At 42.9% G+C, this 20,128-nt stretch overlaps 6 protein-coding genes across 6 annotated transcripts; 2 read left to right on the top strand and 4 right to left on the bottom strand.

Annotated features, from left to right (window-relative positions):
- Window positions 1-1,431: 1,431 nt before the first annotated feature.
- BCR41DRAFT_310540 (hypothetical protein) lies at window positions 1,432-1,914 on the bottom strand (the record flags this gene model as incomplete). The annotated part of the gene is made up of 1 exon (XM_022020997.1): window positions 1,432-1,914. A coding segment is annotated over one exon (483 nt), but the record flags the coding sequence as incomplete, so codon positions are not given.
- A 1,279-nt stretch (window positions 1,915-3,193) lies between these two features.
- Window positions 3,194-4,235, bottom strand: BCR41DRAFT_310675 (hypothetical protein; the record flags this gene model as incomplete). The annotated part of the gene is made up of 4 exons (XM_022020999.1): window positions 3,194-3,372; window positions 3,506-3,717; window positions 3,819-3,921; window positions 4,037-4,235. Coding segments are annotated over 4 exons (693 nt in total), but the record flags the coding sequence as incomplete, so codon positions are not given.
- Window positions 4,236-8,278: 4,043 nt separating this feature from the next.
- On the top strand, window positions 8,279-10,208 carry BCR41DRAFT_412073 (ammonium transporter AmtB-like domain-containing protein; the record flags this gene model as incomplete). The annotated part of the gene is made up of 4 exons (XM_022029462.1): window positions 8,279-8,289; window positions 8,557-8,787; window positions 8,885-10,089; window positions 10,181-10,208. The coding sequence occupies exons 1-4, from the start codon at window positions 8,287-8,289 to the stop codon at window positions 10,206-10,208; spliced, it is 1,467 nt and encodes a 488-aa protein (XP_021878091.1). The 5' UTR covers window positions 8,279-8,286.
- On the bottom strand, window positions 10,193-12,571 carry BCR41DRAFT_424691 (hypothetical protein). The gene is made up of 5 exons (XM_022030471.1): window positions 12,348-12,571; window positions 11,438-12,240; window positions 10,947-11,314; window positions 10,716-10,831; window positions 10,193-10,598 (listed from the first exon to the last, which is right to left on the bottom strand). Exons 1-5 carry the CDS (start codon window positions 12,556-12,558, stop codon window positions 10,372-10,374), a joined length of 1,725 nt encoding a protein of 574 aa, XP_021878090.1. The 5' UTR covers window positions 12,559-12,571; the 3' UTR covers window positions 10,193-10,371.
- Window positions 12,572-13,177: 606 nt separating this feature from the next.
- On the top strand, window positions 13,178-15,497 carry BCR41DRAFT_359970 (glycoside hydrolase superfamily). Its single transcript, XM_022025288.1, has 3 exons — window positions 13,178-13,970; window positions 14,349-15,047; window positions 15,271-15,497. Exons 1-3 carry the CDS (start codon window positions 13,475-13,477, stop codon window positions 15,477-15,479), a joined length of 1,404 nt encoding a protein of 467 aa, XP_021878089.1. The 5' UTR covers window positions 13,178-13,474; the 3' UTR covers window positions 15,480-15,497.
- A 295-nt stretch (window positions 15,498-15,792) lies between these two features.
- BCR41DRAFT_359969 (malate synthase) lies at window positions 15,793-18,669 on the bottom strand. The gene is made up of 3 exons (XM_022025287.1): window positions 18,058-18,669; window positions 17,095-17,239; window positions 15,793-16,951 (listed from the first exon to the last, which is right to left on the bottom strand). Exons 1-3 carry the CDS (start codon window positions 18,416-18,418, stop codon window positions 15,817-15,819), a joined length of 1,641 nt encoding a protein of 546 aa, XP_021878088.1. The 5' UTR covers window positions 18,419-18,669; the 3' UTR covers window positions 15,793-15,816.
- Between the last annotated feature and the right edge of the window lie 1,459 nt (window positions 18,670-20,128).

Raw genomic sequence — 20,128 nt, 5'->3', positions numbered from 1 at the left:
TTGTCGCCTCTTAAGAGCATCAAGCGCATCATCTAACTCTTGACCAGTAACACGGTTCAGCTCACGAGCATGCTCCAAGTCCTCCTGTGTCTTGTCAAGGCGATGCTTGGTCTCCACAAGCATCTGCTCTAGCTGCTCTACCTTGGCCTGAAGTTGATCTGTCTGTCCAAGGCCTCGTTTTTGCTGTTCTTGATGCTTCGCCTTCAAAGAATGGAGCTCCGTCTGCGACGATTCTGCGCGAGACTCCATGTCCTGCAGCTGTGATGAGAGGGAGTCCACCTGAGCATCGAGTTGAATAGAGCGTTCTTGTGTAGCATGCAACTGGTGACGCAGATCAGCCATCTCTCCTTCCAACTCTGCAGTGGAGCTACTCGAGGTCTGAGCAAGGTGCTGTTCACTGCAGCGTGAGTGTACGTCTTCCAACTCCACCAGTCTTGAGTAGAGTTTTTGTCTATCGTCCTTCACGGCCTGAAGCTCACCGCGGACTTTGTCCAGTGCCGACTCGGCTCCCTGTGCATAGTGCACAGTAGTTTGGTAATCTGCCTCCAGTTGCTGAATGCGCTCTTTCTGCTTACTCTTCAACTCAATGAGTTTTCTTAGCCGAGCCTCAGCCTCACTGGCTCGCTTCTCAGCCTCTTCGAGCTGCATCTTAAGAGGCGATACTGGCGCCTTATGGTTTCCGCTCTGGTCTAGAGCATCCAAAATCAGATCGTCAGCCAACAGTCCGTGTTCCTTCATAACCCCGCGAAGTAAACCCAATTGGACTTCATTGTTCTCTCGTTCATGAATCATCTCCTCAATAGCCTCTTCCTTGCGAATCAATTGTGCTTGGGCCTGAGCCAGTTTGTCTCGGGCATCAGTCAATTGACGTTGCGCAGTTGCAGCTTCAGTGCGTGCTAACATGGATGACTGCTCCAGCTGCGTGATACGAGCCATAGTATCACCTAGATCCCTGTTTGCTTGGGCAGCGGCATCCTCCGAGTCTCTAACTACCAGTCGAAGCGTCATCAGTTCGTGCTCCAACTCTGTAACTCGGGAGGCTGAAGTGATTGCGATAATCGAGTCATGCTTGCGCTCCTTTGAAACCGAGTTGGCATATGTGCTATTCAAATCTTCTTCCAGTAGCGTCCGCATCGTCTCATTCTCCTTCTTGGCTGCTTGCCAGAGTAATTCGGTTTCGCTAGCTTTAGCTCTCCAATGATCTGATTCACGCTGAGCACGATCCATGTCTGCACGAACGTTGGATAATTCGAGTTGGACTTGATCCATTTCCTGGCGAGATTGTGTCCAGAGTTTGTCTGCCTGCTCTGCACGCTCATTTGCAACCGTGTATGCTAATTTCGTCTTTTCCAAAGACTTCTTTTGATGGTCTACAGTGGTTTTTAGAGCTGAAATTTGAGAAAGCAATGCTGCTGATTGTTGTTGATAGCTTGAAAGGCCTGCCTCACTAGAAGCACTCTTGGCCACTGTCTCACGTAGGGTTGCCTCCGCCACAGTTGCGCGCTCATGAAGTGTACTCAAATCGTTCAGAGCCCGTGTATGGGCCAATTGAGCTTCTTCAGCTCTTGAAGTGGCTTCCTTTTCACGATTTTCTGCTGCCAGTCTCGATTCCTTTTCATGTTCTAGAATGGTCTCGTATTGCACAAACCGAGCCTCGTATTGATCTAGTTGTGCTAAAGCCGCAGTGAGCCTCTTTTCCAGATCCATTGCTCTTGCTGACTCTGTTGCGACTAATTCAGACATCTCACCGGTCTGCATAGCATTCATTTTTGCTTTCAGATAGGCAGCCTCCTGAAGAGCTGACAGCCTGACTCGCTCCGCTTCACGAACCTTATTGGATGCAATCTGCGCCTGTGTAGCAATCGAGCTCTTTGATCTCTCAAGCTCAGCCTTGACATTCAAGAGAGCCTGCATGATCCGGTACTTTTCGCTATCGACTTCACAGGCTGCGAGTTCGTCTTCAAGTGCTAAGAGAGCCATACTCAAAGGTCGGTCACCCATCTTTTTGCGTGCCATAGACACTTCTGCAAGAAGCCATTGCTCACGTTGTCTAAGGTCTTTAAGTTCACTGGATTCCTTTCGTGTGATCTTGGACGAATGAGCAGAAGCGTGACTACCTTCCCGTGATTGGATGTGTTGATTCTCCACCATCTCATAGTTCCCACTATCAGGATTAGTAACATGCAAAGTTGATTGAAAGGACGGGTCAACAGAGCCCTGCCTATTTAAACTTCCCGCCGATAGACCTTGTTGGTGCAGACTTTCTGTTATTGTTGAGTTAGTGGTGCTTGATCCTTGGTGATTCAAATCATGGTGTGACGTTGTTTGTTGTTGCAAAGGTGTATTGGATCTACTCACGGGATTGCTTCCGCTGGCGTTCGAGACATTACCATTTACAGCATTATATGAGCGACCTTTTTCACCTTGATGATGTTGCTGTTGCTGAGAGTATGCACGCTCCTCAGAGTCTGAGCACAGCTGATATTGACTCTGACTTGAGGAGACCTGTCGTTGCATTATACCGACCTGCGGTTGTGATTGTGGCTGCGACGATGAGTTTATCATTTCGTTATCAAACGCAGCTCCGGGGTGTCGTCCTTCATCAATTGAGTTCATTCCATTGCGAGACTCAATGCCTTGTCCTGCATATCCAGCTGGTTTACCAGCCGTCCGGCGACGCGCGGGATGGGTAGCTTCATTCAAGTCAGTGTTCTGATGTAATGATGAAGATGGTATGGGTGGCTGAGTGTATGGTGAGTATGATTCGCTACCGAACTGGGGCGCATCCTCCATTACGCCAAGGCCTGCTTGTGGAGCGCTTGTTTCGGATGTATATTGTCGCTCCCGCTGTTGGTGCTGATGATAACCTGAATGCTGATCAGGATGGTCTTGATATAGCTCCTGTTGAAGCGTCCTGTGCTTTGGATCAGGAAACGACGCGTTTTGATCATAACCTTTAAGGGGTCGAGTAACGTCCGAACTTAGTGATGGGCGATTGTATGGTGAGCCTCTACCATCTTGTCCTCCCTCAGTACGTTGCATGCTATCGTTGTCATAGCCCGATCTCAGAGAACCATTAAAAGAAGGCTCTTTCCACTTGAGTTTGGCTATTAGGGAATAATGGATCGAGAGCGAACAGATGAGAAGCGTTAATTTGCGCTGTATCTTGCTCAGGTAAAAACCACTTTCATAATTAACCCGTTTCAGGGTACATACCAGTATCGAGTACATAAACAATCCCTAAATCCTCATTGGCGTTCAGATCCAGCTGTCCGCCAAGTATATAAAGTTTATCGCCCACACTGCACATTGCATGTTCAGCGCGAGGTGAAGCAGCTTCAGCTGTGGTAGGAAATGCCAACCAGCGTCGCTCTATTCCGCACAGAAAAAAAAAAAAAAAAAAAAAAAAAAAACGTCACAAAACTGATTAGCCAATGACGGAGAAAAATGGATTTGATATATACTAATAATAATATAGTTCACACCCATATTAATGAATACGAACCTGTAAACTTGAATGCGCACAAGTCGCCTAAAAGCTGCTCTTCAAAACTCATGCCGCCATAGATATACATGGTGTCGTCAATAACAGCAGCAGTATGGCCCTGCCGGCTAATGGGTAAAGTTCCGTAGACCGGAATTGGTTCCCATTTGTTCGTTTGAGGATCGTAGCACCAAATATCGTTGTAATAGAATTTATCATCTGCCCCTCCAAAACTGTCCACGCAAATTAGAAAACAAAGTGTTAGATCAAAGAAATGACAAATATGTGCATGTCATGAAGCTTAGACAAATAGAGGGATAGGGAGGTAGCATACATGTAAACCTTGCCATTATAGGATACCGCACAATGTCCTGCACGTGCGGGAGGTAGATCTGACTTTGGTTCAAGGAAGGTCCATGCAGGACGTTTTCCATTCACTATCGATGAAGAAGCAATTGTCCCAGAAAGATGATTGTTTAGTAAAGAAGAATAAAAAATTAAGAGACATCCTAAAAAAAAAAAAATAGAGTTAAGGAATAAAAAGGTACTTACATGTCTTTAAATCGAATGCTGCAATATCGTTCATATAATAACCCGAGAGTTGCCCTCCAATGATGTACATGACAGTGCCAACTACACAAGCTGCATGCGAGTGTCGAGGTGCAGGGAGCAGTGTTTGAATTAAAGGTTTATTCCATTCCTTGCGGCCAGTATGCAGCACGTAGAGTGAGTCGCTGGTTCTACCCTTGGCATCCTTGCCTCCAAAATCTGTTTCAGTAAGTTTTTTTTTAAAGTAATATATTGAGATTTGTAAAGAGCGATCGATCAAAAAAAAAAAAAAAAAAAAAAAAATTTTTTTGTGTTTTTCACATGAATAAAATCATCCGTGTTCCTCCCAGAAAAAACCTGGTTACCAAGCATCAGAATTTTTCACTTACACATAATATATTGACCAAGTGTCACCGCCGTGTGTCCATTTGCAGCATGTGGACTGTCTCCTCCAATGGGCAAAAGTTGGCAGTGCAAAGATTCTATTTGAAATTTGGAATGATTGTGTAATTAGTCTTATAGTTCGTCTCCTTTTTCATTTTTCCGTTAATGATGAGAGCCTAAACTGAGGACAAAATGTCATTTGTGTGATCAACCAAAAAGAAAAATTGGCAACAAGCAGCTATTGCGTATTAAAGGTAATATGATCGATTACGCTTACGGAAAAGTGAGAGAAGGAGAGAAGAGGGGGAGTTGGACGGAAAGGACGAGTAAGCGAGCTACTTACGAGGATCAATGACATGCACATCCCTCAAAGGTGATCCTTTTGCAATGCCTCCAAAGACGTATATGTCAGTGCCTGTGGTGACAAACGAGGCAGTATGAGCGAATCTGGGGAATGGGTTCGCAGACATGAGTGTACCCGCTGACCAAGGACCAACCGTGTTGAAATTGGGCTGCTGAGTCGAGAACGGTCCAGACGAGTATACATTGTTGCCTTGGTGAGTGAGATGTTGCTGCGACGATTGCTGCAGCGAGCTTTTGCTCGACTGGGCTGAAGGACCATTGGCATGCTGCTGATACTGTTGTTGATAAGGACTTTGAGGATGGGAGTAAGCCGAATTGTTACTGTTGGCGAGACTGTTACTGGCACTCAAGTTGTCCCGACCGTTGTAAATTCTACCGTTTGTGTTGCTGTTTTCGCTGCCTGCATCGTCCCTCTCCTTTTTGTTCTTTTTTGAGAAAAGCCCGGCCATGCTGCTTTACTTTATGTCGAGCACAGCACAAAGGTCAAAGACGGATCAAAATGAAATAAACAACAACAACAATAGCAACAAAAAAAAAGTGATTGAATGAGATGGAGTGGAGAGATGTGAGGTCTTAGACTTTGTGAATCCAGAAACCCTTTTGACTGGTTGTGTAACGGGTGCTGGAACAAATGTGTAGTACAAGAGAAAGTGTTTCCACCGAGATGAAAAGAAGAGAAAGGACAAGTGTAATGAAGGAAGATGAATGAATGAATGAATGAATGAATGAATGAATGAATGAATGAATGAATGAATGAATGCAATTGAATGAATGAGTGAATGTGAATGAATGAACGAGTGAATGAGGGAGCAAGAGACGGAGAATGTGTTTTAAGAAAGGTATAGACGTAGAGATGAACACAGTCAGCGCAAAACCTTCATTAAATTCAAACATGTGCCTGTTCCCTTGAGCCTTGGTGCTCCGACATTATGAAAAACCCAGACAAATTCTGTCTTCTTTAACCACAAGTCTATTCATGTTGTATTCAGAAAGACTGGTATCCTGCGACTTTTATTCTGAATGAGATGCTTCATTAAAGTATTTTTTTTTTTAATTAAGATCGCCTCCACATTCGAAAACAAGACTGGTCAAGCTAGACCAATGATGATTTGTGATCGGAGGCATCCCCAGTCTCATTCTGTGAGCTTTCAGAGCAAATTAACCAAGATGTGCTTTGTAACCATAGTCAGCAAATAGCCGGGTCATTAATTCTTTCCCATGAGGTAATATCATCATTCAATTTTCAGGACAAGAACTGTGGTGATCGTAAGAGCGTCAAATAAAGATTTCACTTTCCACGAGCACAATGCACGAAATGATGGCCATCAGCGGGCCGTCGCTGCCCTCCTTCCTGGGTGCCTACTAGACATCCTAATATGCGGTGTCCCCCTTAAAATCTCTTTCATACAATGCCTGGCAACTGACAGGAATGTAATATGTACTATTTTGGACAACTCTGAGACGAAGACTTCTCATGATCGAAAGCATGTAAGACATGCCAGTGATTGAATTGGTGAAGAGAAAGGATAGGATAGCAAATACGGAATTTCAGTTTTCAGTTTTCAGGTTTTTTTTTTTTTTTTTTTTAATTCCACTGGTCCTTTTGTCCAAAGTCTGAAAGCGATGTCTTAATAGACGGATATTAAAAAAAGAAGTGAGAACTCTCTCGAAGCATTTTGATTAATTGATTGGTTGGCATTTAGTCTCGGGCCTTGCACCAGAAAAAGCTGTAGTTCTCATAGCTGATATTTGCCATTCAGGTTAAATTCATCGATCACAGCCGTTCCAACTAGGATGACTTCCTGTTCCTATAATTCATCTTCAGGGTTCACCCTTGAATAAAGCCGATTAAATGTATACGACCTGGAAGGTTAGCTCTTCTTCCTTTGTGTTTAATCAGTGGCTTGCGCAGCACTGTAGCACTGGCCTTCAAGGCGAGGGTTAGGCTCGTCACGAAGCGCACATGTGTACACACGTGTTGCAAGGCAGCCGTGCCTTGCTCTTGTAGATGTTTATATCGCAGGCTGGAATCAAGGGAAAATGTACACCTCCGTCAAAATAAAATTTTGACTCCCGGCGGAGAATTCCAAAACCCCAGTCAACGTTCCCTTTTTGGACTTCTAATCCTCGTTACACCCCTCTTGTCAACCGATAACTTTGGTCAGAAAGTGCTGCGCACAGAAACAAAAAGAGAAAGATAAAAGGTATGACTGTTGATCATTTACGTACAATGAACGAAGTGTTTAAATGCAAGCGTACTGAACTATCACTTCTTGGACCCCTCAGAACCTCAAGATTAACTCTTTATATATTAATTCAGCATTTATATTATTTACTGAATGAGTGGGCTGTGAATCTTTTGTTGGAAGTAAAGGTTTGGGGATTTTGCTATCGTACGATGCGACCCCGGTTGAGAATGTAATGTGCTATCGCGCTGTGGCCATGATCACTATCTTTATTCTTTATTGTTAAATATTTATCGTGTGTCTGAGAGAGAGGAAAAAAAAAATAGCTAGTCCTGCAAAATAATGCAGAGATAACTTTCCGAAGGTAAGACGAGGAAGAGGGATGATCGACTCTCGCTCGGAGAAAAAAAAAAAAAAAAAAAAAAAAAAAAACAAGATCTAAAGTCTCTTGAACATGGTTGGAACATTCGAAAGGAACAGAAAAGAACGGATCTACGGATCTAGTAATGTTTAAACACGCGTGTCAAATAAGAAAAATGATTCTGCTTCAACTCACCAGAAATGGGAATTTGCGGGGTTCTCCCAAGTAAAAAAACTAAGCAGCTGTTTATTTCTACTGTTCACCTTAACACCTTAATCATGAAAGTAAACAGAATTTTGATCTTTTGGTGCTTCAGTGTGGACTGGGGCTGGGCCAATTTGAATCACGCGGAAAGATAACATTCAATTATCAGCCACAAACATGTGTTATCCCTTGTAAAAAAAAAAAAAAAAAAGATGAGACACGATAAGGTCTTATTCTCTATATTAATGTCAGATACCCATAGATGGCAAATGGCTCCAATACTGCAAAGTGATGAAGATGAATAATCGAAATAAAACGTTGAAGACGTTCAACAAGCAGCACAGCCAGAAAGTGTGCTTCGTTGTGAAGGCAAGTAATATTTATAACATGTAAAACGTCAGGGTGTATCAGAACACGCCATCGAGGGATAGAGTCTTTCACTCACCTTCATTTGTCTCATTTGTCTATAGAACGAAGATGTTGTAGGAATTTGTGCATCATGTTCGATTACGCCAATGGGAGGTTTTTTTTTAAGCTCCTATGTCTTCCTATCTGGTGTACACAGCTGTTTAAATGTTGCGCATGATTTGCATCCTACAGATTACAAACGCAATTAAAGGTACGAGGAGCTTATTTTCGTTTAACCCTCTCCAAACTGCCAAACCCGACAGACAATTGCTAAAACAAAGTTTAGGGACTCACCTTTGTTTGGAGGATCACAGTACATGTCTATCATTCGGTCGCCGCCGAGAATCATGGTGAGCATAGTTGTTTATTGCATCCCACAGCATCCCCTCTCTATCTCATTTTCTCTCCCCGATTCTTGATCCAAAGTAGTACAGCGTATAAATAGTGCGTCAATCGGGGGTCTTTTTCTTACCTTCATTCTGCACGCATCTCCACAGTATCTTTGATCGTCCTTTTTCCTCGTTATCCTTCCTCGTCGCTTTCACTTACACTTATTGAAAAGCCTGCCCTCAACTTTACTCTACACATTTCTTTTGCTCTACTGATATATAAAAAAGAAAAGAAACAGCCTTATTGATTACTTCCCTGCAATGAACACTTCAGAAGAAGCACCCATTATTGGGTCACAGTATCAAGCTGGTGATATCGCTTGGACACTGACCTCCACCGCCTTAGTCTGGCTCATGATCCCAGGAATTGGCTACTTCTACTCTGGTATGGCCCGCAGTAAGAATGCCCTTTCTCTGATCATGCTTTCCTGCTGCTCAGTGGCAGTCGTCACTTTCCAGGTAAAAGAAGGCATATAGGGACACTCAAAGCACCCTTCAAATACTCTCATCCAATACATCCATACTCATCAACCTCCCTGATATTGTTATTCTTCAGTGGTTCCTCTTTGGATATTCATTAGCATTTAGTAAAACTGGAAGCAAGTTTATTGGCAACTTTGAGAACGCTTTCCTTCGAGGGGTCTTGGACCAGCCCTCTGTTGGATCAGCAAAGATCCCCGATCTTGTCTTCATGATCTTCCAATGCATGTTCGCTGCGCTCACTCCAGCCTTGGCTGTCGGAGCCGCTGCAGAGCGTGGTCGTATCCTGCCTACCCTTGTCTTTATTTTCCTCTGGACCACTTTCGTCTACGACTTTATTGCCTGCTGGACATGGAGTGCCAACGGTTGGAGTTTTGTTATGGGCGGACTGGATTTTGCAGGAGGCACGCCCGTTCACATCTCCTCTGGAGGTGCTGCTTTGGCCTATGCTCTCGTCCTCGGAAGACGATCTGGTAATCACAATGATTTCCGCCCCCATTCTATGAGCAACGTTGTGATCGGTACCTGCTTCCTCTGGTTCGGTTGGTTTGGCTTCAACGGCGGTTCTGCTCTCTCTGCCAACTTGCGCGGTGCTATGGCCTGCGTCGTGACCAACCTTTCAGCCTCTGTCGGTGGCATCACCTGGGTCCTACTTGACTATCGCCACGAGCGCAAGCTGTCTGTTCTAGGCTTCTGCTCAGGTGCTGTTTCAGGATTAGTTGCCATCACTCCTGGTTCTGGATATGTCTCTCCTGCATCTAGTGTCGCCATTGGATTCTTGGGTGCTGTTGCCTGCAATCTGGCAGTACGACTGAAGCATAATCTCAAATATGATGATGCCTTTGATGTCTTTGCAGTCCATGGAGTCGGTGGAGTCGTTGGTAACATTCTCACTGGTATTTTTGCTCAGAGCTGGGTTGCTGCCTTGGATGGTGTCACTGTTATTCCAGGAGGCGGGCTCGATGGTCACTGGATTCAAGTTGCCCACCAGCTCGCAGACTCTTGCGCAGGCCTTGGTTGGTCTTTCGGTGTAACCTACTTGATCCTGTTCATCATGAACAAGATCCCAGGATTGACCTTGCGTGTGGATCCTGATCATGAGCACCGCGGCTTGGATCTTGCAGAGCTCGGTGAGATGGCATATGGTCATTTAAATGAAAAGAAGACACCTTCGATCAATGGTGTTGAGCATTCCATGGATACTGAAACGCATAGCTCAAGCAGTGTGAACGAGGTCAAACTCGGCAGTGTCTCAACGTTGGGACGCACTAATGCCCAAGCGTAAGATCTTGTCAAATCGTCCTCTCTTTCTCTTTATACCAGGAAAAAAAAAAAAAAAAAAAAAAAAAAAAAACACACACACATTTTATAGACCTTTAATTATATGTCTTCCCATGTAATTATACCCTGCTCCAAATGTATATACATGTTTACATAAGATTGCTTAGCAAGCATTGGCGAATAAAGCTTTTGAATATAATAATATTTGCTAGTAATTAAAGAGTATCTACAACGAAAAAGTAGAATTCTTTTTTATGTTTCCCATGTTGTGAGCATAGTTTTTTAAGACCTTGAGGATGGTGAGTTATCTTCGAGACCCATAGCAAACTTCATTATCTCACTCTTGATAGGGCCCATATTATCTACCGCTGTGAGACCAAGAGAACGAGCCCAGACAACAGGACCAAAATCCGTATTGTACAATTTTGAGAGCTTGTCAACAGTACCAAGCATAGCCAGGTTTGGAAGGAAACGCTCGCTGGAGTAAGGTGTAAGCGAGTGAATGTTGCCTATATGGTGTGTGAGTGATTTATATGTTAATAACTCAGCCAAATGAGTAAAGCCCCATGATACATTAGGCCAAAACATATATAGTTAAGTTACTACACTATGCGTCTCAGACTTACCAATATCTGAACCACTTAAAAGGCTTTGTTCGATGACGCGTGCAAGGCACTCTACATCTGCTAGGCCTTGGTTAAGACCCTGGCCAGCCAAAGGATGGACCGTGTGTGCAGCATCTCTAATTTTTTTTTTTTTTTTTTTTTTTTTTTTTTGCAAAAAAACCGATCAATCAGTAGACTATTCATGAACAGGCTCCGTGTTCTAGTCCATAATCAATTGAGTCGTTCACTCACCCCACAAGAACTACGCGATCCTCGACATAGCTTGTCGAATTACGCATCCGAAGAGGGAATGGGGCCCTGGTGTTTTCCTGCACATCCAAAACCTTTGGTGGTTTAGCGTCCCGTCCCATGTTATCACGAACTAGGCTCTGAGATGCCTCCATCTCCTGTACGCTGGCGCGCCATTCGATCTCTTGCTTGAAATCGACTAAAGGTTGACCATCTGGTCCAATGTTATTATATAAATACTCAAGCTCTGCTGGGGTTGCATTAAAGGCTGCGTTTACAAGCAGGCAGAAATCACGAGCAGGCAGCTTCTTAAAATCCTGTGCGAGCTTGGGTGTAGTAGACCAGACTAAACTCGCGAGCCCATTGTTAAGCTATCAATGTTTTTTGAATTGGATCAGAAAATATAATCATAGACTAGCGGGTGAGTATCGTCATACCATTGGATCATCATCATACATGGCGCCTACGATTTAGCCAATAAAGGCAAGACTTACTGGCAACATAGCGATAGGACCTGTCGGTAAAAATCTCTGCCATGCAATGCCTTTCCCTTGCCTTGGTGCGGTGGATGTTGTGGGGTCGATCTGAAGAGTCGCAACAAGTCCAAATTGAGAGTAGTCCCAACCAATGGATTCAATTTTGGCAAATGATCGTACAGGGGAATTAACACCATCAGCGCCAATTAGCAATCTTGTCTGTAGCTTCCTGCCATTATCGAGTTGAACAATCGGCCAATCAGAAATATCCATAGCTGTTCCTGCTGTCTCTGGTGGCTTTGAGTGCTCATCAACTTGATCAACAGTGATTCCTTGAACCTTGGTTCGTTCAAATATATCTATATTAATTCCACGAGCCTGATGTGCCAAAATTTGCTTCTGTAATCCGTACTGTACATGAATATTTTCCGTCATATATGCCAATGGCGATGATGATGACCCCTCTTCATCAACAGTCGCTCTCAATATATCATCATCATTGCCTTGGTTGATGATCGTAGTTGGTCCTGAAAATACTTGATGTAAAAAACTAGAGCGGGCACCACTGACATCCGAAGCATCAAACACGATCCTGGCGCCGCTTACTCCGTCCCAAACCTGCATGCCCTCACAAGCAGCTATACGTGACAGGTCCAGCTCGGACCAGACACCGATCTTTTTGAGAAATGCAACGGATTTGGGTGTGAGAGAAGAGACGCGGTTGGCGTACTGGTCAGGTCGAGGAGACCAATTAATGTGGTTGCTGAGGTCAAACGCTTCGATAAGTGCAATTTTCTGTGTGCTGGAGGCCTTTCCGGATGCTATCAGAGCAAAATTAAATGTATAACATACACAATAAAGAGAGGTTAATTTGTGAAAATTGACTACATGTACTCTCATATAACACTCTGTTGCCATAGGTTCTTACCAAGGGCACAGGCTAGTGCACTTCCTGCGATTCCACCACCAACAATAACAACATCATATTGTTCGGGTGCTGCTGCCTCTGTAGAGTGGAAACGAACTGAGGACTGACGTAAAAGCTGCGAACCAATGGAGTTCCGTAGACATGGGGTCTTGGTTGAATGGAATCGAAAGAATCCTGTCTTTGCAAGGCGTGAGATATGTTGCATGGTCATTGTCTTTCTTTTTTTTTTTTTTTTTTTTTTTTTTTCTTTGTTTTAGATTCTGTGTTGTTGACAATAATGAAATTAGTTGCTTGAAAATTGTGGTCAATGGAACTGCTGTCGGGCGTTCATGGAATTAACTTCTTCCCACACCAACAATAGTTATATCACATGATAAGACCGCCACCAAAATAGAGCGACATGAATTTTAGTTCCAGGAAAAATGATACGCAATGCATAAACTAGCGATCTCAACTGCTGAAAATATCTTTTAGACTAGCTGTCAGTTTGGAGGATGAAAAAAAAATAAAATAAAATAACGTTTGCTCGACGCGTGGGTGAATACGCGACACATCATTGGAATCTTCTTCAACTCCAATTCGCTTGGCTCCTTTCAAGCTCCACCCCCATCCTTTATCAGCGCCGATCAAATGACATGGATCAAGTGATCGCAGAGTGATGGTCGTACATACTGCTATTAGTATAGGATGATAGTATGAAGTGATTCCAGAAATAGGACAGACAATTTCTAGCGTTAATTTTCATACGGAAAATATATGCGGATTCATCCATGAAAAATTAATTAAAAGAGACTTACAAAAGTGAGACGAAGGAAGAGAGAAGAGAGAGAGGGATTCCCAACCGAAAGTCAGTCCAATTCAAAACGAGCAATTCTTCATCTGCATTACTCTTCATTCTTTTCAATTAGAATTTCGCTCCTCTTCTTTTTTTTTTGTTTTTTTGGTCAGATCCCCTTTTTTTCTATTCAGTCTATCACTTTCATTGCCCAATCACACCAGTCCAATACATAAGATAAAAGAGCGTGTTTATTTTATACAGACGACAATAACAATCATAACGCATTTAGCCTCCCAAATTTCAATCATCTCGCAAGCCGCGTATCATACACTCCTTATACCCCCCCGTTATGGCCAATTATAACGACACGGGCAATGGCCCTAATCGCTATCAACAGCATCAACAGCCTCATTTCGACAGTAGCCAGTATTACCAGCAAGAAGAAGAGGAAGATTTCTCTCGAGAGCATGGAAGTACCTCAGCCTCCGCAATGGAACGCATGACTCCACAACAACGTCGCCAGGAGGAACGTCGTCGACATGCCGAATCAGCTACTTCGGATGCTTCGGCAGCACCGGCAGTGGCAGCAGCAGCAGCAGCAGCCGGAACGGGTGCTTCACCCTGGTTGAGCAAACAACAACAAAAATCTGCCAAATTTAAAGCTATTTCTTGTAGTGTTCTTGTCTTCTTTCTGCTAGCCTTTACCGGCGTTCTCGCCTGGTACTTTGCAGTTCACAAGAAGGATAGTAATAGCAGCGATAGCAGCAATAGCAGCAATAGCAACAATGGCAGCAGCAAAAACAATAAAGGACCATCAGGAGGGGAGCATGCCAAAGGACCTACGGGTGAGTTAATTTCCCCCTTTTTTCTTCCTTCTTTAGCTTTTCCACCCACTTCCCGGTAACATCGGTAACATAACCTCAATCTTGACTGGACTAAGGCAAAAAAAAAGGCTGGGCGTAAAAAACTTGAACACTTCGCCCAGTCATTTGTCTCATGTTTGAGACATCAATCCACACTTCATTCCTGGAAAAGGCTTCGCTTTCCCTTTTCGAATGCTCATGATTCCATAGTCCTTATTTCTTTAAGGACGCCCAATAGGTCTCTCGACCCTACTGACAACTCTATCAACTCAGTCGAAGTATGATCATCAATATAAATATATATTTATACTAATCTCTTTTTTTTTTTTTTTTTTTTTTTGCGTACTTTTGTCACTAAAGTCGTAACACCCAATGGTACAACTATTCCTAATGAGAATTACGAATTCAAGCGCGTCTTCTATGGCATGGCTTATGTCCCCATTGGTGCGCAGCTGCCTAATTGCTACAACACTCAACAGTCTATGGATGAAGAGCTTCAGCTGCTTGCCAAGACTACACGACGTGTGCGTCTATATGGTACAGACTGCAATGTACTCAAGTATACACTCGATTCGATTTCTCGCCTAAAACTTGACTTGAAGGTTGTAGCGGGGATCTGGATTGACAAGGACAGTGCTACCTATAGACGTCAGCTCAATGAGTTTGTGAGCATGGTTTCGGCCTATGGTTGGGACAACATCATCGGTATCTCAGTCGGGAACGAGGTTCTCTTTGATCATTACCAGTCGCTTGAAACGCTTATGGCTCATATCAAAGAGGTCAAGGATAAAGTCACTGCTATGGGTCAACCCATGATGCCTGTTTTCACCTCCGATCTAGAGAAGGCGAATAGACCTCCGTTGACGAACCATGAGGATAAAGCGGGTGTGAACTTACATCCGTTCTTCTCGGGTGCTCCTGTCTCTGAAGCTGCCTCTTGGTTCTGGAAATATTATGAACAATCTGTCAAGCCTGCTGTCAATGCAGGCAACACTACGCCCATCGATATTTGGATCACGGAAGTTGGCTGGCCCACCTTCCCTGCCAATGCCAATGTCAGTAAGTTACAAGTAACGCATAGTGGTTTTTTTTTTTTTTATTTTTTTTATTTTATTTTATTTTATTTTATTTTATTTTATTTTATTTTATTTTATTTTTTTGATAAAACTTCCAATATTGACCAAGAATCTTGGCGTATAACGTCCATTTATCTCCTCTTTTCTCTTCTTTTTCCCCCTCTTCTTTTTCTTTTTCTTTTTCTTCTTCTTCTTCTTCTTCCTAGACGCGTCCATCCCCTCTATTCCAAATCTTCAGACTTTTATTGATACATGGCTATGTGATGCGAATGCCAAGAAACTCCCCTATTACTATTTTGAATTCTTTGATGCTCCTTGGAAGGTCTGGCCTGGCCATGCAGTTGAAGGATTCTGGGGTCTACTCACTATCGACAAGAAACTTAAAGTCAAATTACCTGATTGCCTTGCCAGCTAGACTATTGTACAAAAAAAAAAAAAAGGAAAAGAAAAAAAAAAAAAAGCAACAACCAACTTACAACAGTCATAATAGTAATAATAATAATAGTAATAATGATAATAATAATAATCAACGTGTAAGTATAATATAATTTAAATAATAGTTCTCTCTAAAGACATTTGTAATTTGTACAAGTTTGATTATGATTGCAAGTTCAATAGTTATATATTTATTTATTTATTTATTGGTAGTAAGTTTAAGGAGGGAAGTTTTGTACAATGCAAAAAGATGGATTGATTGTTTGAATGTTGTTATGAGGAAGAACCATTAATTTTTTTTTTTTTTTTTTTTTTTTTTAGATCTTGGCCTTAACATCATCATAGACAACAATGTCCTCATACAAGAGGGTGGTCAAGAAGTCAGCATAGTCCTTGCCAGTGATCTGTCCTGAGAGGTGCTTCTTGGCCTGAAGGATCTTTGATGCCTTGAAGCGCTGCTCACCCATCTCCTTGGCCAACTTGTCAACCTCCTCATCCAAGACCTTCAAGAGGTACTGAGGAGTGATAGTGACACCCTTGTCGGTCTTTGCCTGATGCCTAGCCCATTGCCAGAGCTGAGAGCGTGAGATTTCTGCTGTTGCGGCATCCTCCATCAAGTTGTGAATGGGGACACATCCAGCACCACGCAACCAGGCCTCCATGTACATCAATGAGACCGAGACGTTAGCACGGATACCGACCTCAGTGATCTTGCCTCCTTGGACGTGAGTGTTGAGCAAGTCCTTGGCAGTGACATGGACGTCATCACGGCGAATGTGCAACTGGTTGGGCTGAGGCATGTGCTCGTTAAAGACCTTGAGGGCGATCTTGACAAGCTCGGGGTGAGCGACCCAGGTACCGTCGTGACCAGCCTTGACCTCACGCAATTTATCGTTGTAGACCTTATCCATGGCAGCCTTGTTAGCAGCCTCGTTGTTCTTGATGGGGATCTGTGCGGCCATACCACCCATGGCGTGAACACCACGCTTGTGGCAGGTCTTGATCAAGAGACGGACATAGGCATCCATGAAGGGAGTGGTCATGGAGACATCAGAGCGATCGGGGAGAACGTACTTGGGATCCTGACGCAACTTCTTGATGACTGAGAAGATGTAGTCCCAGCGACCGCAGTTGAGACCAGAAGAGTGCTCACGCAACTCGTAAATGAACTCCTCCATCTCAAAGGCAGCCATGATGGTCTCGATCAAGCAAGTTCCACGGATGGTACCACGGGGCATACCAATGTAATCCTGAGCAAGGTTGAAGACATCGTTCCAGAGACGAGCCTCAAGATGGGACTCCATCTTTGGGAGGTAGAAGTATGGGCCAATACCGATCTCGACCGACTTTTTAGCGTTATGGAAGAAGTAGAGAGCGAAATCGAACAATGATCCAGAGGTGACCTCTCCGTCGATCAAGACGTGCTTCTCCTCCAAGTGCCATCCACGAGGACTGTTAAGGAAGAAGGAAGAAGGAAAAAGAAAAAGAAAAAAAAATAGGAATGTGAGATATTTAATGTTGGAAAGGTTATTCCGGTACTAATATAAAAAAAAGATAAAGTAAAATAAATAAATAACGTGATCAACGATAATTACCGGACGATCAAGGTGGCGACCTTTCCATCCTTGCGGACATTGTATTGCTTGCCGTTAGGGGCGGTATAGGAAAGACGCTGGTGGATAGCATCCTTCATGTTGACAAAACCAGAGAGGTTGTTGTCGAAAGTAGGACTGTTTGAATCTACAAGACCCCATTGTTAGAATATAAATAAAAAAAAATTAATTGATCTGCAAAAATTCGGATGGATATGGCACAGGAGGGCCAATAGTCAAGAGAGGAAAGGGGAATGAGTGAAGTGAGTCCATTCAGTCACTCTCATCTGTTGGCACGTGAAAACGATCCAAAATATTCCGCCCACGGTCCCTTCCTTCATTCTCTCCTTCATATTACACATTACACATTTTTTTTTTTTTTGGCTTTGCATCACTGGCGTCACGGACACATTATTTTCAAAGTTTACACTTGTTCTATTTTTCCCAGACACTTAGTCTTTTGCATTCCCCTCCCACGTCCTGCTCGGTAATGGGCTCGTTCCTGATTCGCCAAGATTTTGCGGGGATGGGTTGGGTGGGATAGGATTGGCATTACACTTCACTTTAAACATCCTGCAGACACTCACACATTCCCAAAGAGGAGGAAAGAAACAGAGGTGTAATTTCGCGTGTGCTCAAATGACGACACACTATCCTTTCCTTTCTCATGTTCCGATATTTTTTTTTTTTTTTTTTTTTTTTTCTTTTATTCTACTCCCCCTTTGGACCCTACCCTTCTTCAACCTTCAATTTCTCTTTCTTCCCAGATGTGAGGCTTCATGCTTCATGGAAAACAATAAAGATACGGATCTGTCCCAATAATCCTAACTGATATATCGATATTCTCCCGATATTTCCGAATGACCCTTTTTTTCTTCTTATTCTTCTTCTTTTTACATATAAATGTATTGTTATTGTCATTGTTATTGCTATTGTTGTTGTTGTTAATGTTAATGTTAATGTTACCTTCGAAATCAGCCATGAAGGTGGCAGCACCAGAGTTGAGAGCATTGATGACCATCTTGCGGTCTACTGGTCCAGTGATCTCAACACGGCGGTCAGCAAGACCTGGAGCAGGGGCAGCACCACGCCAAGAGACATCATCACGGATAGCCTTTGTCTCTGGCAAGAAATCGGGAAGGATTCCCTGATCAATCTGTTGTTGACGAAGAACACGCTTCTGAAGCAAAGCTTTGCGGGTGGGGTTGAAGGTGCGGTGCAAGGTAGCGACGAATTGAAGGGCCTCAGGAGTGAGGATCTCGGACGCATGCTCGGGCTTCACCTTGCCGAGAATAGTGACACCTGGAACCTTGGAATCGAAAGGCATTATTATTTATTTTTTGTCGAAAAGGAATGAAAGGAGTTGAAGAGAAGAAGATGATGAGAAGGGTTCTTTTTGGATTGTAGAGAGAAAAGAAAAGAAAGTCAGAGAGAGAGAGAGAGAGAGAGAAAGAGAAAAGAAAGAAAGAAAGGAAAAGAAGAAGAAGAAGAAGAAGGAGGAGGAGAAGGAAGAGTGTAGGATGGATTGATGCTAACCAAAAAGAATTAAAAAGGTGCCCGCCTTGTCTTGTCTTGGACGTGTGAAAAGTAAAAAAAAGAAAAAAGAGGGAGTGTGACACGCGCGGGCATGGTTCTGATTGCATCAATCTTTTTTGCATTTTGATTTGAGGGAATGGGAAGCCTTTTTTTCCCATTGTATTCAATTCAATTCAATTCAAATAAGGTTGGTTGCATTGTCAATTGCTGACCACCAGGGAGAAATCGGAATCAAAAACCATCCTCACTTCTTCTTTTTCGCCGAATAAAAAGAACAAAGACAAAATGCAAGGGCAAGTTTCTTTTTTTTACTTTACTTGACTTGTCTAAAGTGAAATGCCACACCGTACATACATGTATATCATATATAATATACTTGTATACATATATATGCATATAACGTTCTTACATTGACTAATCCAGGTCTATGATCCTTTTTTTTCCTTTTGGTATATAATTTGATCTACATATTAAGACCCTATTACGACCCAATACATGGAAAGAACGTTGCTACTGCCGTCATTTTTGTCCCCTCCATCCCACCAAGTTCAACAGCAGAAGTATGGGTTGTTGACAGACCCACCTCAGGATTAGGAGAACTTTTTAAATATGTCTTATACACCCCGAATACAACTGTATCTGGATAAAGATCTGGATCTAAATCTGCCACTAAACTGAATCTGGAGGCAGAGACGATGAGGAGGAAGATGGGTATATATTTTATAGATGGGATGAAGGTAATAAACTGAGTAGACTTTTTTTTTTTTATTTCGCTCAGGTGGTGGCTGATGGTGACTGCATCCGAAGGATCCGGCTGTCGCATGAATTTCAGTGAATGCTTTTCTTTTTTTTTTTTTTTTTTTTTTATTGACTTCGCCGTGAAGCGCGTTATTAAAATCAAAGGAGTTATCGTTCTCGGATGAATTTTTTTTTTTTTTTTTTTTTTTTTTTTGATTTCCCATCATACAATCATCTCTAGTTCTTGATGCAGTTGTGAAGTTGCTGGACTGTCGAGTTTCTCTGTTACTCTGCCAATATCGATCGGTAGAATACAGTGTTCGCTGGATCAAAAAGATGGAATTTTTGTTGTTTACTGACAACATGAGCCTGGGCATGTTGCAAAAGCGATTTCTTTTAATGAATTCTTTTTTTATTTCATTACTCATTCTTCCATAATTTCACAATGGACAACATGAATGTATTTTCGTTCTAAAAAGGAGTCACTCCAACGATCCCATCAAAGTAGTATTGTTATGCAAATATACAAATATATAATATACACCCATAGCGAAAGCAGGAGCTGACATGATATGGATATTCAGTGGCGTATGGGGTTTTTCATGAGGATCAAATCTGAATAGTCTGTCTAAGGAGTTTCATCATGCAGGGGGGAAATAAGTCACCTAAAAACTTTTTCCTCGTAATGGATAGTCGCCTGGAATAAATAACGTGCAGAACAAGCCCTTGCAGGAAGGCTCTACTTTTGCTTGTAACAAAGCAA

The sequence above is a fragment of the Lobosporangium transversale genome (assembly GCF_002105155.1).
Source record: "Lobosporangium transversale strain NRRL 3116 chromosome Unknown BCR41scaffold_40, whole genome shotgun sequence".
Classification (NCBI taxonomy): domain Eukaryota; kingdom Fungi; phylum Mortierellomycota; class Mortierellomycetes; order Mortierellales; family Mortierellaceae; genus Lobosporangium; species Lobosporangium transversale.
The sequence above is the reverse complement of the archived record's forward strand: the minus strand, read 5'-3'. Positions and strand labels throughout refer to the sequence as shown.

Bases quoted from the DNA above. Each gene is read 5' to 3' on its own strand.
- BCR41DRAFT_424691 (XM_022030471.1), bottom strand. From the start codon at position 12,558: ATGACCATGCAACATATCTCACGCCTTGCAAAGACAGGATTCTTTCGA. The intron at 11,315-11,437 runs GTAAGTCTTGCC...AAACATTGATAG, and splicing joins GTCCTATCGCTATGTTGCCA to CTTAACAATGGGCTCGCGAG. The intron at 10,832-10,946 runs GTGAGTGAACGA...AAAAAAAATTAG, and splicing joins GATCGCGTAGTTCTTGTGGG to AGATGCTGCACACACGGTCC.
- BCR41DRAFT_359970 (XM_022025288.1), top strand. From the start codon at position 13,475: ATGGCCAATTATAACGACACGGGCAATGGCCCTAATCGCTATCAACAG. The intron at 13,971-14,348 runs GTGAGTTAATTT...TTGTCACTAAAG, and splicing joins GCATGCCAAAGGACCTACGG to TCGTAACACCCAATGGTACA. The intron at 15,048-15,270 runs GTAAGTTACAAG...TCTTCTTCCTAG, and splicing joins CCCTGCCAATGCCAATGTCA to ACGCGTCCATCCCCTCTATT.
- BCR41DRAFT_359969 (XM_022025287.1), bottom strand. From the start codon at position 18,418: ATGCCTTTCGATTCCAAGGTTCCAGGTGTCACTATTCTCGGCAAGGTG. The intron at 17,240-18,057 runs GTAACATTAACA...GGGGTCTTGTAG, and splicing joins CTTCATGGCTGATTTCGAAG to ATTCAAACAGTCCTACTTTC. The intron at 16,952-17,094 runs GTAATTATCGTT...CTTCCTTAACAG, and splicing joins GTCGCCACCTTGATCGTCCG to TCCTCGTGGATGGCACTTGG.